The sequence below is a fragment of the Mandrillus leucophaeus genome, unplaced genomic scaffold, assembly GCF_000951045.1.
Source record: "Mandrillus leucophaeus isolate KB7577 unplaced genomic scaffold, Mleu.le_1.0 Scaffold286, whole genome shotgun sequence".
In the NCBI taxonomy this organism is placed as follows: Eukaryota; Metazoa; Chordata; class Mammalia; order Primates; family Cercopithecidae; genus Mandrillus; species Mandrillus leucophaeus.
The window spans coordinates 76,992-92,780 of NW_012102987.1; the positions used below are offsets into that span (position 1 = coordinate 76,992).

General features: G+C 51.9%; 1 protein-coding gene and 1 pseudogene across 1 annotated transcript in view; both read left to right on the plus strand.

Annotated features, from left to right (window-relative positions):
* The first annotated feature begins 1,026 nt into the window (after positions 1-1,026).
* On the plus strand, positions 1,027-2,275 carry LOC105543573 (annotated as a pseudogene).
* Positions 2,276-7,394: 5,119 nt separating this feature from the next.
* The window catches only part of CIDEA (cell death-inducing DFFA-like effector a), a 49,085-nt gene continuing 40,690 nt past the window's right edge, over positions 7,395-15,789 (plus strand). Inside the window, exons 1-3 of the mRNA XM_011985547.1 lie at positions 7,395-7,492; positions 13,673-13,817; positions 15,584-15,730. Of these exons, the coding sequence (XP_011840937.1) occupies positions 7,455-7,492; positions 13,673-13,817; positions 15,584-15,730 (330 nt within the window). The 5' untranslated portion in view covers positions 7,395-7,454. The remainder of the gene's footprint in view (positions 7,493-13,672; positions 13,818-15,583; positions 15,731-15,789) is intronic.

Consider the following 15,789-nt stretch of genomic DNA (forward strand, 5'->3'; position numbering starts at 1 on the left):
TACTTTTGCTGTCTTCTGTTCCTTAGAAGCAAGTCGGTAGGTCCAGCTCACACTCAAGGGGAGAAGACCACACAAGGGCAAAAATACTGAGGAGTGGGGATTATCGCAGGGGCCACTTGCCACAGCTGCTGAAAACTGGTGTGTAAAAAAAAATATTGGCTTGACTTGGTGGCTCACGCCTGTAATCCCAGCACTTTGGGAGGCCAAGGCGGGCAGATCGTTTGAGCTCGGGGTTCGAGACCACCCTTGGCAACATGGTGAAATCCCATCTCTACAAAAAATACAAAAATCAGCCAGGCACTGTGGCAAGTGCCTGGGGTCCCAGCTACGCAAGAGGCTGAGATGGGAGGATGGCTTGAGTCCCAGGAGGCAGAGGTTGCAGTGAGCTGACACTGGGTGACTGAGTTCCAGCCTGGGCTACACAGCCAGACCCTGTCTCAAAAAGTAAAACTGAAAATAAAAAATAAAAAAAATCAGCCGAGCTCAGTGGCTCATGCTTGTAATCCCAGCACTTTAGAAGGCTGAGGTGGGTGGATCACAAGGTCAGGAGTTCAAGACCAGCCTGACCAACATGATGAAACCCCGTCTCTACTAAAAATATAAAAATTACCCTGATGTCACGGCGCATGCCTGTAATCCCAGCTACTCAGGAGGCTGAGGCAGGAAAATCGCCTGAACCCGGGCGGCAGAGGTTGCAGTGAGCCAAGATCACACCACTGCCCTCCAACCTGGGTGACAGAGTGAGACTTCGTCAAAAAAAAAAAAAGAAGGCAGGGTCAGCCCTCAGACCCACTCCCCATCCTGTGATGTGCTGTCCTCATCCTGTGATGTGCTGAAGGGGGCCCTGGCGCCAGGTCACTGTGCTCTGCTAGGGCCTCTCAGACCATGGCCCTGCCAGGCTGAGTAGCCACTGGATGTTTCTGGTCAGGGCCACCCCACCCAGCAGAGTCAAAAGAGGACCATTTCCATGAGCTGAAGGGAGGCACCAGGGAGGGCAGAGGCTGGAGCTCCAGACTGGAGGCAAAGATGGCAAACCCGGGCATGAGGAGCGACGATGCAAAGTCAGCCGGGTGCAGAGCCGCTGCCACCCCACAGCTGCCGTCAACCTCCTTCCTGCCTTTTCTGCATGAGACCTGTCGACTGAGAGGACCAAATACACACCAGGGGTGCCACGGCTGCCTGAACCGGTTCTCGGAAGTGGAACTGGTATAGGAAAGGTGAAGCTCATTTGTTCAAGTTTTGATACATATTTACCCAATTACTTTCCAAAGAATAAAACAGGTTATCCTCCCACCAGCAGTAAGAGTACAAATTCCTGTTTCATTGCACCTTCCCCAAGGTGGATGGTTCTTTTAAACAAACTTTACTAAATGGACAGGCAAAAGGTGGCATCAGGAACTGTTTTATTTCCCTTTGATTATTTGTCATCCGGGATATTTCCTCAAGGGCATTTTTTGCCAGCCATTTCCGTCCATTTTTCTAGTTTTCTATTCTTTGAAAAGGTAAGTTTCTGAATAAGATTTGAAGGAAGGCATAAACAGCAGTCATTACATTATCATTAGTATGATGTTGATGTCATAGAAAGGGGAAGGAGAGCACTGCAGAGACACCGTCCAGCCCAGCTCCATGGTCAGCACAGGGAAAGGGTCTGCATACATGGAGGAAAGAGAAGCAAGGTGGGATCTATTGAAATTTTAAAATACACAGCTTTGCAGATGCTGCTGCCTCCCAGAGTCCCCTGCCATCAGCCATGGTCAACCCCACCGTGTTCTTTGACATTGCCATTGGTGGTGAGCCCTTGGGCTAGTCTCCTTCCAGATTTTGCAGACAAAGTTCCAAAGATAGCAGCAAACTTTCATGCTCTGAACCCTGAAGAGAAAGAATTTGGCTATGAGGGTTCCCGCTTCCACAGAATTATTCCAGGGCTTGTTGCCCGGGTGGCGACTTTACAGGCCATAACGACACTGGCGGCAAGTCTGCAAGGAGAAATTTGATGACAAGGACTTCATCCTGATTCATCCGGGTCCTGGTGCCTTGTCCGTGGCAAATGCTGGACCTAACACAAACGGGTCCCAGTATTTCACCAGTGAAGCTAGGACTGAGTGTCTGGGTGGCAAGCACGTGGTCTTTGGCAAGGTTCATGGACACAGTGGAAGCCACAGAGCGCCTGAGCCCACGAATGGCAAGACCAGCAGCAGATCACCACTGCCGACTGTGGACAGCGCTGACGACTGGACTTGTGTTTTCTCTTAACCACAGCCCACTCCTTCCCTAGCTCAGCAGCGCCCCCTCCACCCCATTGCTCACAGCGTCTTATCGTCTTTGTGCTCTCGCTGCAGTTCTTTGGGTTCCACAGTTTCCTTATTCCCCTCCACATTTAGCTGGACTGCAGAGTTACGGTTATAAAATAACAAAATAAGTAAATAAATGAAATAGACATACCCTAAAATCCACCGATTCCACTTCCTGGTATTACCCCCAGCGAGGCACCCACGGAGACAGGATGCATGTGAGCATGCTCAGGAGAGCACTGTGGATGCCAAGGGCCAACTGGAAACAGCGCAGAGGGCAGCAAGAGGGAGATATTCGTTGTGACATGCTGCACACGTGCTGGGAACTCCAGGCAGTTACAACAGCGGGCCGGTCCCCGTGTCTGGGGACAGGAAGAGCTGCACACTGCTGGGTGAGAAAGCACGCTATGAACATTCCGTGGAATATGACACCACTGTGCAGACCACCCACAGAGCAGAATCCCACTTGTGGCGTGTGGCTGTCACCCACAGGACAAGGCACAGGAGGATCCAGAGCGAGCTGAGGACGGGGCAGGAGAGGGGCAGGATTGGAGGCCGTGATTCCAGAAGATCCTGCCCTCTCCATAACGTTTACATAAAAATAATTCTCAATGACATAGTATTTACCTATTCCTTATAGAGCTAAGATGTTATTAAAACCTTTCTGGAAGATCAGGACTTTTTTTTTTTTTTTTTTTTTTTTTTTTGAGATGGAGTCTCGCTCTGTCGCCCAGGCTGGAGTGCAGTGGCCGGATCTCAGCTCACTGCAAGCTCCGCCTCCCGGGTTCACGCCATTCTCCTGCCTCAGCCTCCCGAGTAGCTGGGACTACAGGCGCCCGCCACCTCACCTGGCTAGTTTTTTTGTATTTTTTAGTAGAGACAGGGTTTCACCATGTTAGCCAGGATGGTCTCGATCTCCTGACCTCGTGATCTGCCTGTCTCGGCCTCCCAAAGTGCTGGGATTACAGGCTTGAGCCACCGCGCCCGGCTGATCAGGACATTTTGTACGGAGAGCCTGGGCTGGGGTCGTGGATGTGCTGCTCTTGGCGCTGACACACCCGTTGCGCAAAGCAGAGTCTGCTCTGCCCTGCTGCCCAGTTGGGAAAGTCCTGGAATCAGCCCTGAACACAGGCTTCTTTGGCCACTTTTTTTGGACAGAAAAACACAGATGGAAGTCAGTGAAAAGAACATCACCTTTGTTCTTATATTTGGAAGGAAAATAAACATCCGAGCCCAGCAACAGCCACAACCAAAACAAGCGTCCGGAGTGCCCAGCTTATCAACAGCACAAAGCACTGAGGGGTGGGCTGCAGCCTGCAGAGACCAGCCTCCCCTCAGAGCAGGCCTCCCAGCCTGTAGACCCCCAGAGTATGAGCACAATGTCGGTGGTTATATGAGTCTTTTCCGAGAGAAGGGCTATCACTCTCTTCAGACGTTTCAGGGATCTTGAGCCCCAAAAGGTTAAGAATCAATGTATGGGGCACCATTAAGTATCGTAGGCATGAAATAATATGAGATTGAGTTTTGTTAATTTTTATTTTATCTTTTAGATACAGAGTCTCAATCTGTTGCCCAAGCTGGAGTGCAGCAATGCAGTTGTAACTCAGTGCAGCCTTGAACTCCTGGGCCCAAGTGATCCTCCCACCTCAGCATCCAGAGTGGCTGGGACCACAGGTATCCCTCACCACACCCAGGTAATTAATTCATTTTTGTAGAGACAGGGTTTTAGTATGCTGCTCAGGCTGGTCTAAAACTCCTGGCCTCAAGAGATCCTCCTACCTTGGCCTCCCAAAGTGCTAGGATTACAGGTGTGAGTCACCACGCCCAGCCCACCACATCGAGTTTTTAATGTAAGCTGCACAAGAAATCAAGAAAATCTTAATGTTCACTCCAGAATTAAAAGGATCTTTTGCTTTTCACCTAGCTGGACAAGCAGTTGTCTACACTGAGAGCCCCTCACACAAGTTTCCTGACCGCCCTCACCCCTTGCAACCTTGGGCACCGACACTGAAACCTAGGACCTGCACTTCAAATCGGGCAACGCTGAGGGCAGGTGAATTTCAGCTCCTGTTCTGAATGTGCTGCAGCTGCCCTCTCAAATCCAGCTCTCTGCAGACACAACCTCGGACACAGCAAATGCAGAGAGCTGACTGTCCCTGTTTATGGTTATTCTGTGTGTGGAACTGAGGCTTGGAATTGGAATCCCAAGGAGAGATGGTGCCCTGACTTCCTGCGTAATCTTTCCCACACCACGGGGCTCACCAGCCCTGGGCCATCAAGTGTGAACCCACTAAAGCCCCAGCTGCTGCCCTGGCCCTTCTGACTACAAACCCATTCACTTTCCTAACAGACATGCCTGACCTCATTAGTCAACAATGGGAAGAAAGACATCTTAGTCAACTGCAAGCAATGCTCCTCGGTTTTGTGAAAATTCACCTTAATCTTTTGCTGTAACCCAGCTCATGACCAAGGCATCATTGCATAGATTTGAGGCACTAGAACCCAAACCTGAACTGCTGGAAATGCAGATGCCCAGGCAGACCTCCTGGCCAGGCCTCAAATCCCACCTTTCGCACCTGTTCCTGGGAGAGGAAGTTTGTGCCCATGGTCATCTGTCCCTCTGCCGCTCCATTCAGATGTGTCCACGTCCCCATGGCCCCTCCATCCAAGAGAAAGCAACACACGTGTGTACCCAGGAAACATGTACAAAAGTGCCTTGCAGCCCTGTGGATTCTTACTGGCCAGATAGCCATGGACTGTGGAATGGAACATAAATACCACACGATGCAGTTCTCCTTGGCAGCAACAATGAGTGAACAAATAACATAGACAATAAAATGAATAATTTCACAGGTACAATGAGGAGCAAACAAAACCAGGCACAAATGAGAACCTGCGTGATTCAATTCATACAAAGTTCAAGAATACGCAAAACGAACCTGTTGTAACGGAAAGCAAAACAGTGTGATCTCCAGTGTGGGGTGGGTGGCACTGCCTTAAAGGGGCAAGGGGAGCCTAATGGGCATTGCAAATATTCTGTCCTGATCTAAGCAGTTTATGAACATAAACATTCACACAAAGATCTGTGCGTTTTAGCGTGTGCACATTATTCTGCAGTACAATTGTTCTTAATTTTTTAAAGCCCAGCATGAACCAACTGGTAGCCCAAGGGCAAGGAGCAGCCCCTGGGGCAGCCTCCTGAGCACAGGGTTGGAGAAAGAGGGGCGGGGAATGGACCTGATGGAAAATAACCAGTGAGATGCTCAGAAAATGTTTGCTGAGTGGGACAGCAATCATTTACACCTTACTATAAATAAATATAGAAAAGTTTTCTTTGTTTTTTTTGGGGTTTTTTTGTTTTTTTGTTTTGTTTTGTTTTGTTTTTTGAGGCGGAGTCTCGCTCTGTCGCCCAGGCTGGAGTGCAGTGGCCCGATCTCAGCTCACTACAAGCTCCGCCTCCCGGGTTCACGCCATTCTCCTGCCTCAGCCTCCCGAGTAGCTGGGACTACAGGCGCCCATCACTCACCCGGCTAGTTTTTTTTTTTTTTGTATTTCTTAATAGAGACGGGGTTTCACCGTGTTAGCCAGGATGGTCTCGATCTCCTGACCTTGTGATCTGCCTGTCTCGGCCTCCCAAAGTGCTGGGATTACAGGCTTGAGCCACCGTGCCCGGCCAGGTAATTATTATTATTATTGTGTAGAGATGGTAGTCTCACTGTGTTGCCCAGGCTGGTCTCAAACTCCTGGTTTCAAGCCATCCTCCTGCTTTAGCCTCCCAAAATGCTGGGATTACAGATATAAGCCACCACCCTCAGCCCCATTCTTTCTATATATCTCTATATTGACCTGAATTGATTGGACCCATTTTCTCATCGATCCAATTGGGGCTGTCAGAGGGAGGGGCAGTGAATGGCCTCCCAAGGCTGTGTCTGGCCCAGTGCCTCTGAGGGAAACTGCCCCTGTGAGCCTGGGGCTGGGGGTTCCCAGCAGGCGGAGTCCTAGACTCTGGAAGGCAATTGCCTTTGGCTTCAACAGTCCTGGAAGTCACAAGGCTTGTTGATCACTTTCTGAGAGCCAGGGAGGAAGAGGGCAGGCACAGGGTCAGGTCTAAAGAGATCAGGTCAACCTGCTCAAACCAGGTGGGGTCAGGAGGAGCCCGCGGGGATCCCACTGCAGCTTCAGAAACGCAGTTCCCAGGCGGCAGTCAGCAGTTGGGCACAAGAGGATGTCCGAACAAGCCTCCAACCCAGAAAGTTACACCTCTTACTGCCGGAGTCTCACCCCTCAACACAGAGCCCACCTCTTCAGTTCTGTAGTGAGGGGTTCTGGGAACGCCTGTGACTGCCCGCCTTCCTCGGAGGCCTCAGAGGCCCCAGTTGCATCTTCTGATGGGAAGAACCATGAGAGCAGGGTGTGGACGGAAAGCCCCCAGCCCCAGCGAGATTCGCTCTCTGCCTCCTCACTCTGCGAAGGTCCCTACTACAGCTAAAAGGCAATTCATGCCGTCCAAAGGTTCCCTTCCCCTGCCGTTCCGCACGCCCTTCCCACTGTCCCCAAATGCTCGTGGCACGGCCTTGAGAGCAGCGCAGCGGGCAGGAAGCCCAGGCGCCCCGAGAACCTGAAGGGCTGCAGGTCGGGGTGTCTGCGGCAGCGTCCGCACCCCTGCAGGGCCCCAGCGGCTCGCTGAGCCTGGGGCTGGGCTCCGGGGGACTCCAGCGCGGGGGGCAAGTGGCGCTCACACCCGTCTCCTGACTCGCCCCACCCGTGGCCTGGGTTTAAAATCCACGCACCGGTCTTTCCGCGGCCAAAGCGATGCTGCCTGGATAGGTGGTGACCCCAACTGCCCCGACCCCTAGAAGTGCAAACCAAACAGGCTGACCCGTGACCAAACGAGACCCGCGGAGCATCTGGGCTTCCAAGGTCCTCGGTACCGCCCGAGGCAGCGAAGGACACGCGGCTCCAGGCGGCAGGAGCCAGGGACCACCGCGGGCTTCCAGAGCGCGAAGCCGCGAGCCTGGGCAGTGGAGAGCCGGTGCCAACGTCCTCCCCTGCGCCTGTCAGGCATTCGCCGGGCTGGCGGGCGGGCTGGCGAGGGCGGGGCCGCCGCACTTTAAGAGACGGTGCAGGCAGCGGGGCCTCCAGGCCGGCGAGGGGATCCGCGCCATGGAGGCCGCCCGGGACTATGCAGGAGCCCTCATCAGGCGAGTGCCCCCGCGTCCCCTGAGCCCCGCGTTCCCCTGCGCTTCCAGTCGCCCTGCGCCCAGTGCCTCACATTCCCCTGTGCGCCTCTCGTGCCGTACCCCGCTCCCCTCATCCCCCCGCTCCCCGCATTCTCTCGCGCTCCACGACCCCGCGCACACACCCATCCGCCCCGCCGGTGCCCAGGCCGTCCAGCCGCGCCCGCGGGCAGAGCCCAAGCCCGTCCCGCGCCTCCTCACCCTCTTGCAGCTGGGCGCAGGTGCCAGGGGTGGCTCTCGCCAGGTGCGCGGGCGTCTGCAGACCGGGTGACAGCTGACGAGTGGCTGCATCTCTGGCCGCTGCTGCAGTCGCGGGCGCAGAAGAGGGTCCGGTCCCAGGAACCCCGAGCAAAGCCTCCACCGTGCGAGGGGAGCGGACTTCTGGGGGTCCTGGAAGTCGCAGCGGGAGCTGGGCGCGGGAGTGGCCCGGGCTTGGCCCCTCCTGGAAGCGCGGGCTCTGGTCTCCGAGGGGAGCCCCCGACCGGCCGGCGGAGCCCGCCGGGTTGGTGGTGCTGGGAGAAGAGCTCCTCCTGCCTCCGGGTCCAGGGGCGGAGACGCTGCCTGGGGAGCAGGGGGACAAGGGGCAGGTGGACCCTGCGGAGTCTTCCCTGCGCTGCGCACCGGCTCGTGGTCGAACAGGCAGCATAGGCTATTTTCGTGCTTGGGTTCATCTTCAGATCCCAGCAGACCCAAGCCAATTCTTGGTAAAATCCTAAGCCGTTGCGTGGCAGCAACTGTAAAGTTTAGGTCTGAGAGGGAGATCGTGTTTCCCTGAAGATCAAGTACATGAAAAAAGGATAGAGAACCACTTGCGGGCCTGAAGGTGCAGGCGTTCGGCGGCGCCGGATCCCACTGTGTGCTAGTGTGGCGGGCAGAGAGACCACACGGGTGAAAGGAGCGGTCCGGCTACAAAACGCGATCTACGAGCTTCCGATCCCGGGTTCTTAAATGGGAGCTGTTGTAGACACTGCAGGTTAGAAGCATCTTGCTCTTTTAAAACAAGCCCACGGTACAAGTCTGGGCGGTGGCAGGGGGAGCTGAGAAATACCTGCGTCGTGTGTGGTCGTTAACACGCTTAGGCCTAAAGGTCAGGGCCCTGTTGCTTTTGCGTTCTTCCAGCACCATCCAGCCCACAGTCCCACTTCCAGGAGGTGAGGACTTAGCAGTTTGGATGCGTCCTTCCAACCGCTTATCCAGTGAATTCACAACACACCGATGTTCCCCCGGTACATGAGGGAAGGAGGTGTGGGCTGACTCTGCACTAACCAATCCTGGGTGGCCTCTGAGCAGGATTCAGGCTGAGCCTCTCCCTGCCTCTGACTATTACAACAACTCATCAAAATCCAAAATGCATCTGTATGGGGTCTCCGTGAGGTCAAGTGTGAAGTGGAAGTGACTTGCTTATGAGCTGTTAACAAATGAAACAATGGGAAACCCTGAGTCTCCTAGGACAGGTTCCTTCTAGCTTGGCTCCTCCCAGGATTGAATGACTTCACCTGTTAGGGATGAACTGTTGTTGCAGTTCTTTGAAATCCACCTGCTTCCAGGCTGAACTACTGTCATTCTGTGAAATCTACCTGTTTCCAAACTAAACTGGAAGAAAACAATCTGTAATTCTTGTTGAAGGGAAGACGCTTTTTCTTCCCTGCCCTTCTCAAAAAACCCTGTCCGGGCAAAAGAGCCAGAGGCCAGGTCCTAACACGTTTGCTAATTGTGCTCTTGCTGGACTTCTGCCTCCTGTCAGGGTTCCTTAATTTAAACCAGGTCCAGGATATCATAACTCTGTCTTTATCAGTAACTACATTTTGCCAAGGAAATAACTTAATCAATGTGCACAATTTCTAAAAATCAGGTACTTGTAGTCAGTGGTGAAACCTTAACCCAACAATTTGTTAGTCAGCTGGAATCATTAGGGGCCTTGGTCCTGAGGAAAGCAGCCTGAGGTCTCACAGCAAAGCTCCCGACATCAAGGAGGTCCACGTGCAGGTTGACGGTCACAGACAAAGTCTGCTCTGTTCGTGTGTCCTGCCAGTGATAACATTCCTGCCAAACGCTGAAGTTGTTATGAAGCTGATACCTGTTATAAACCTCGTGTGAAATGGCTGCTTTCATAGCCATCCAGCACATCTTTCCTTTCCTTGAACAAGGAACTGTAGGTTTGGTGCTGCTATTTCAGTACAAATTTCACCACAGTCTTCTTAGAGACATTACTAAGGAATTAAGTTTGCTGCAAGTGAATCTCATCTTTCTGCTTCTTGAATCTAAATTCTTATTTTAATGAAGCTGCAAAGTGTTCAAAGACTTCATGGTCATGTATTGAAAACTTGATAACGTCAAGCCTTTTTAGGGAGCCTGCGAAGAACTGAGCCATGAGCCAGGCAGTCCTTGTCGGGGCGAGTTCATCTGGGGGGCAGGTGCGCTCCCACCTGTGTATGTCACATCCAAGAGCCCTAGGGCAGCCGGGCAGCAGGAAGCCTCATCGAGGCAGCACTCACTTCTCTGCCTCCTGCCATTGACCCCACCACCCTCTGACGCTGTCCCTACAGCTCAGGGACTCTTCTCCAGGCCTGTGGAGCAGTTTCCCAGCCCTCCCTTCTTTCTCCTTTTCTTCCTAATGAGACGCAGGGTTCCCTTAGCCATCACTGCCCCCCGAATATTCCCGGGCACCATCTTACCTGTATTGCTGCCCCTCACCCATGACACCAAAACATTTGCTTTGAGGAAGACCTTAATCCTGGGCCCTTTTCCTCCATAGGTGGCATATAAAGAAAGCTTTTTAATTCTCTGTACAGCTCAGGTTTGTTTTACTGGAGAAGAGTTCAGGTCTACTGTCAGTCTGTGGCTTGTTGGTGTATTTCACACACTTTTGGAAGTTGGCAGTGCCTCGCCTCCCTCAGGGCGGAATACGAAGCCTTCCCTTCCTGCCTGTTCCTAGGAGACACACCGTTTCACAGCGTTCTGTGAAGTCTGACTTTTCCTCTCTGGATTTCTCTGAAACAGCCTATTTCCTTAAACAACCTGTTTCCTTGTATCTTCCCTGTTAGAGGTTATTTCCCTTTCCGTTTCCTGCGGTTGTCTGTCCCCACTTTCACAGGAATTGGGAGTGGCGGTTCTCACATGTGGTGTGTCTAAACGCAGGATCCTAGGGCTGCTCAGTGGCCCTGCTTTTAGGCACGGTGCTGATGGCCAGTGATAGAGATGACTCTACTCAGTGGGCTGGAGGTGAGTTGGGTGGAGACGGTGGCTTGTTCACGTAGCAACAGATTCGGTACCTGTAGGCCTGGCGTACAGAACATCTCATTTAACCACTTTCTGTGTTACATATGAGATGGTCTTGATTTTACATAATTTGACTCAGAAATCACTCACCTTCCTCTTTGACAAGAAGGTGGGGGTAAATTTCCTGTCCTCAGTGCCCCCACCAGCCTTTCCTCCAGCAATGACCCAGCTCTTGGTTGGGAAATGCTACAGGTGAGAACAATAGGTGTTTTTTCACTGACAATGGCGATCTTGAGGGCAGGTGAAGGCAGGGAGAACCAGAAATGGTTGCCGGCTCTTATCTTGTCAGACAGGTAAAGACCGCAGGAACTTGGAATTAATCATTTGGGCCAGGTCACTGGAGCACAGGTACTTACGAAGGCGTGAGCATGTTCGTCCAATGAGGAAATGCAGGGCCAGGGCTAACTAGGTCAAAGCTGCGCCTTTGATCACTGGGGCTGCATCTAGCATTGGAAGACACAGATCATGTTCTCTCATTTCTCTGATTTTGGCCTGGCATCTTTAACTCAGTAAATAGATGGTGTGCTGATAGGTTCTTTGTGAAAGCAGGAAATGCACCGCCAGACCCCATGAGACAGATGCTAGAAGCCTTGTGCAAGACTGCGTTGACCTCCTGCTTTGGGGGCAAAGAGAGGGTGTTTCTTGCTGCTGAGGCCGGGCCCTTCTCTCCTGCGGGAGCCGCCTCTTCTGGCCAGGTGCTGGGTGGAAGCTAGAGCTGGGCTCAGACTCTGGTCTAGCCTTTGCTGCCCTGACGACTCGCTTCCTGCTTTCCCCAGGCCTAGGTTTCACTGTCTGTAAGGTGGATCCCAAGGAGTGCTAACGCGAGTCGCTAGCTCTCACACACAAAGGTTTGGCATCCAGTGGCCCTCGGGCCTTTCTCTCTCTCTCCTTGTGGGGACTTCAGCTCATTTAAGTCTCAGCTGCTGTGATGAGGTGGAGGCGACTCCTGGGTTCTGAATGTGAAATGTAACACGGCCAGTCCTTGCCGCCCTCTTCCCCCAGTCACCAGGGGTGAGAGCGTGCGAGAATTCCCCGTGGTGTCAGCACAGCAGTGTTGTTCATGGCATTGTGTAACTGAGAACCCTGCGTCAGTCTCTTAATCGAGGTGACAGTTCAGAAGCTGTGTGCCAGTCCTGGGGCCGTGTTGGGGCACAGCCCGGCTGGGCAAGGCTCTGATTGACTTGGTGGGCCCCTGGCAACGGTGTGTAGGTCATTCTGACAGGTCCGGACCCCAACCCAGCACATTTCCCTCCGGCTTGCCTCATTGAAAACAAATTGTGGCCGGGCCCGGTGGCTGAAGCCTGTAATCCAGCACTTTGGGAGGCCGAGACGGGCGGATCACGAGGTCAGGAGATCGAGACCATCCTGGCTAACATGGTGAAACCCCGTCTCTAAGCCGGGCGAGGTGGCAGGCGCCTGTAGTCCCAGCTACTCGGGAGGCTAAGGCAGGAGAATGGCATAAACCCAGGAGGCGGAGCTTGCAGTGAGCTGAGATCCGGCCACTGCACTCCAACCGGGGCGACAGAGCGAGACTCCATCTCAAAAAAAATAAATAAATAAAAATAAAAAATAAAAGCATGCAGTGTAATCATGTGTTGAAGGCACTTTTGCTTTTCTTTTCTTTTTTTGTTTTTTCATTTGGAGTCTCACTATGTCATCCTGGCTGGAGTACAGTTGTGTGACCTTGGGTCACTGCAATCTTGACCTTCTAGGTTCATCAGGGCTAAGCAATCCTCTCACCTCAGCTTCCCGAGTAGATGAGAGTATAGGTGCACCACCACACCCAGCTAATTTTTTTATTTTTATTTTTTTGTAAAGACAGGGTCTCACTATGTTGCCCAGGCTGGTCTCGAACTCCTGGGTTCAAGCTATCTTCTTGCCTCGGCCTCCCAAAGTACTGGAATTACAGGCGTGAGCCACCATGCCCAGCAGGTTTTGCACTGCTATCAAAAGTTTCATCTGGGAGGCTGAGGCAGGAGGGAGGACTCCTTGAGCCCAGGAGTTCAAGACCAGCCTGGGCAACAAAGTAAGGCCCTGTCTCTACAAAAATACAAAACTCAGACGAACACGATGGCTTGCACCTGTAGTCCCAGCTACTCAGGAGGCTGAGGGAGGAGGATTGCTTGAGCCCAGGATGTCAAGGCTGCAGTGAGTTGAGATCACACCACTGCACTCCAGCCTGGGCAACAGAGCAAGACCCTGTATCTAAAAGGAAAAAAAAAAAAGTAAATGTTTGAATGAATTTTTTGATAAATGAGGACTTACTCCAAAGTGTCCTGTGATGTAAGCCCTGTGGGTCTTTTCTTTCTTGTGATTCCAGCCACAGTTCTGAGAGTGGTTCTGCTGTTCTTGGTTCATCCTAAGTTGATTTCAGAAACTTCATTGATTGCTATAGTGACCAATATCACACTTTTGAATTGATTTCTGGCTCACCCTTACTGTATAAACAGGTAGCTGTATGCACGTGTCTGAGGGCCTTGCTAACTCTGTGTAACTGCTTCATGGTCACTAGAAATCATTCTTTTGGATTTTTTAAATCTCTAAAACCCATGCATATTTGCAGAATATAAGTCTTATTTCTTGTTGGAGTCGAATGCCCTAACCATTCCTTCTCAAAGAGTTTCGGCAAGGACTTTGGATGTTCTAGTAAAATAGGAATAAAGATGGTTGTGTTTTTGGCTTGATGCGTTACTTGTTTCTTCTTTGGAATTATGTGTACATGTGTATATATAATTTTTAGTAATCCCAACCACTGAATTGCTTTATTTTAGAAGCAAATATTAAAAATGCATTATTTTTATGTACTTTCACACTTCTCATGAGAGACTCTTTTTAAAAAGTTTTACTTTTCACCTCCATTTTCAGGCCCCTGACATTTATGGGATCACAGACTAAGCGAGTCCTGCTCAGCCCGCTCACGCACCCAGCTCGCCCTTTCCGGGTCTCCAACCATGACAGGAGCAGCCGGCGTGGGGTGATGGCAAGCAGCCTGCAGGAGCTCATTAGCAAGGTGCCACAGAGCCTGCACCTCTCCCCCAGTCCACAGGGGGGCGCCCTGCACTCACGCAGGGCCATGGTCTTCGGCTCATCAGCAAGGTGCTGCAGAGCACGCACCTCTCCACCAGTCCACAGGGGGGCGCCCTGCACTCACACAGGGCCATGGTCTTGGGCTCATCAGCAAGGTGCTGCAGAGCCCACACCTCTCCCCCAGTCCACAGGGGGGCGCCCTGCACTCACGCGGGGCCATGGTCTTGGGCTCATCAGCAAGGTGCTGCAGAGCCCGCACCTCTCCCCCAGTCCACAGGGGGGCGACCTGCACTCACGCAGCGCCATGGTCTTGAGCTCATCAGCAAGGTGCTGCAGAGCCCGCACCTCTCCCCCAGTCCACAGGGGGGCGCCCTGCACTCATGCAGGGCCATGGTCTTGGGCCCATCAGCAAGGTGCTGCAGGCACTTCTCCCCCAGTCCACAGGGGGCGCCCTGCACTCACGCAGGCCCATGGTCTTGGGCTCTAAGCCAGGGCCAGCACAGAAAGGTCAAGAAAAGCTGCATCTCACCAGGAGGAAACGGGGAGAGAAATTGGGAATGACTGCTGGTGGTTCTGGAGTTTCTTTTTCTTTTTCTGTTTTTGAGACAGGGTCTTGCCATACTGCCCAGGCTGGCCTCAAACTCCTGGGCGTAAGTGATCCTCCCACCTCAGCCTCCCAAGTGCCTGCCAGTTTCTCTTTTGGCAGTGGTGGTGAAAGTGCCGTAAAATTGATTGTGGTGACGGTGGTCCAACTCTGTGAGCATACCAAAACCAAGGCTCTGTATACTTCAAATGAGTGGATCGTATGACTTGTGAATTATATATCAATAAAGCTGGTTTTAAAAGGGGAGGAAAAGAAAGAAGGAGAAACAGCAACTTAAACTCATCAGACCTTCTCTTGGCCTCAGAGACTCTGAGAGTAAAGGTTAGGTGTAAATGATCAAGGGGAACATTACATCTCTGTACCATAAAACATTGAGGTACAGAGACAAAAACCTTAAAACAGTCACTAATGGAGAATGTCACTTTGTTTCTTTGACAAGGGAGGATACAGGGATGGAGCCGGCTTTGGAAGTCTGGGTTTAGTTGTAAAGGCCGGGATCTAGAACAGTGTCCTAGACCACCAAATAAGGAAGAACCCCAGCCTCTCAGGGAAGCATAACTCAGACTCAGGCACCCATGGAAACGAGAAACAAGCATCCAACACGCAGTCTCTGAAGCAAGAGAGATGCTCAGCTATGCACACGACGCTGTGGCTCTTACAGCAGCAAACATGCAGGAGTTTTGTTTTTATTCATCTAAATAAATAGGTAATCTTAGAAATTACAAATATTATTTAATGTAATCATTATCTCATGTATCTTAAGAAGACAGATCCATTAAAAATCTTAACTTCCTGGCCGCATGCAGTGGCATGTACCTGTAGCCCCAGCCACTCCGGAGGCTGTGGCAGGAAGATTGCTTGAGCCCAGGAGTTCGAGGCTGTGATGCACTATGGTTGTGTCTGTGAACAGTCACTGCACTCCAGCCTCGGCGGCATAGTGGGTCCGCATCTTAAAAAGAGCATTCTTCACTTCCCTGCTTCCGAGCAAAGACTGAGTCATAGATACAAGTCAAGGTTACCTTTACCATTAAAATTTTGTCAGAATCAGCCAACAGTTCTGAAAACTGTAACTTAATAAATGTCATTGGATGGTCACATGGAAATATCTGGCTTCACTCCATTTCTGTGATGCATTGCCCACCTAGACTCTGGATGCCCTGGTCATCACCACTGGACTGGTCACTCTGGTGCTGGAGGAAGATGGCACCGTGGTGGACACAGAAGAGTTCTTTCAGACCTTGGGAGACAACACGCATTTCATGATCTTGGAGAAAGGACAGAAGTGGATGCTGGTAAGCAAAAACACTGTCACCCAAACAGCTACTCGGTAGACTTTTTACCTACAAAAGTT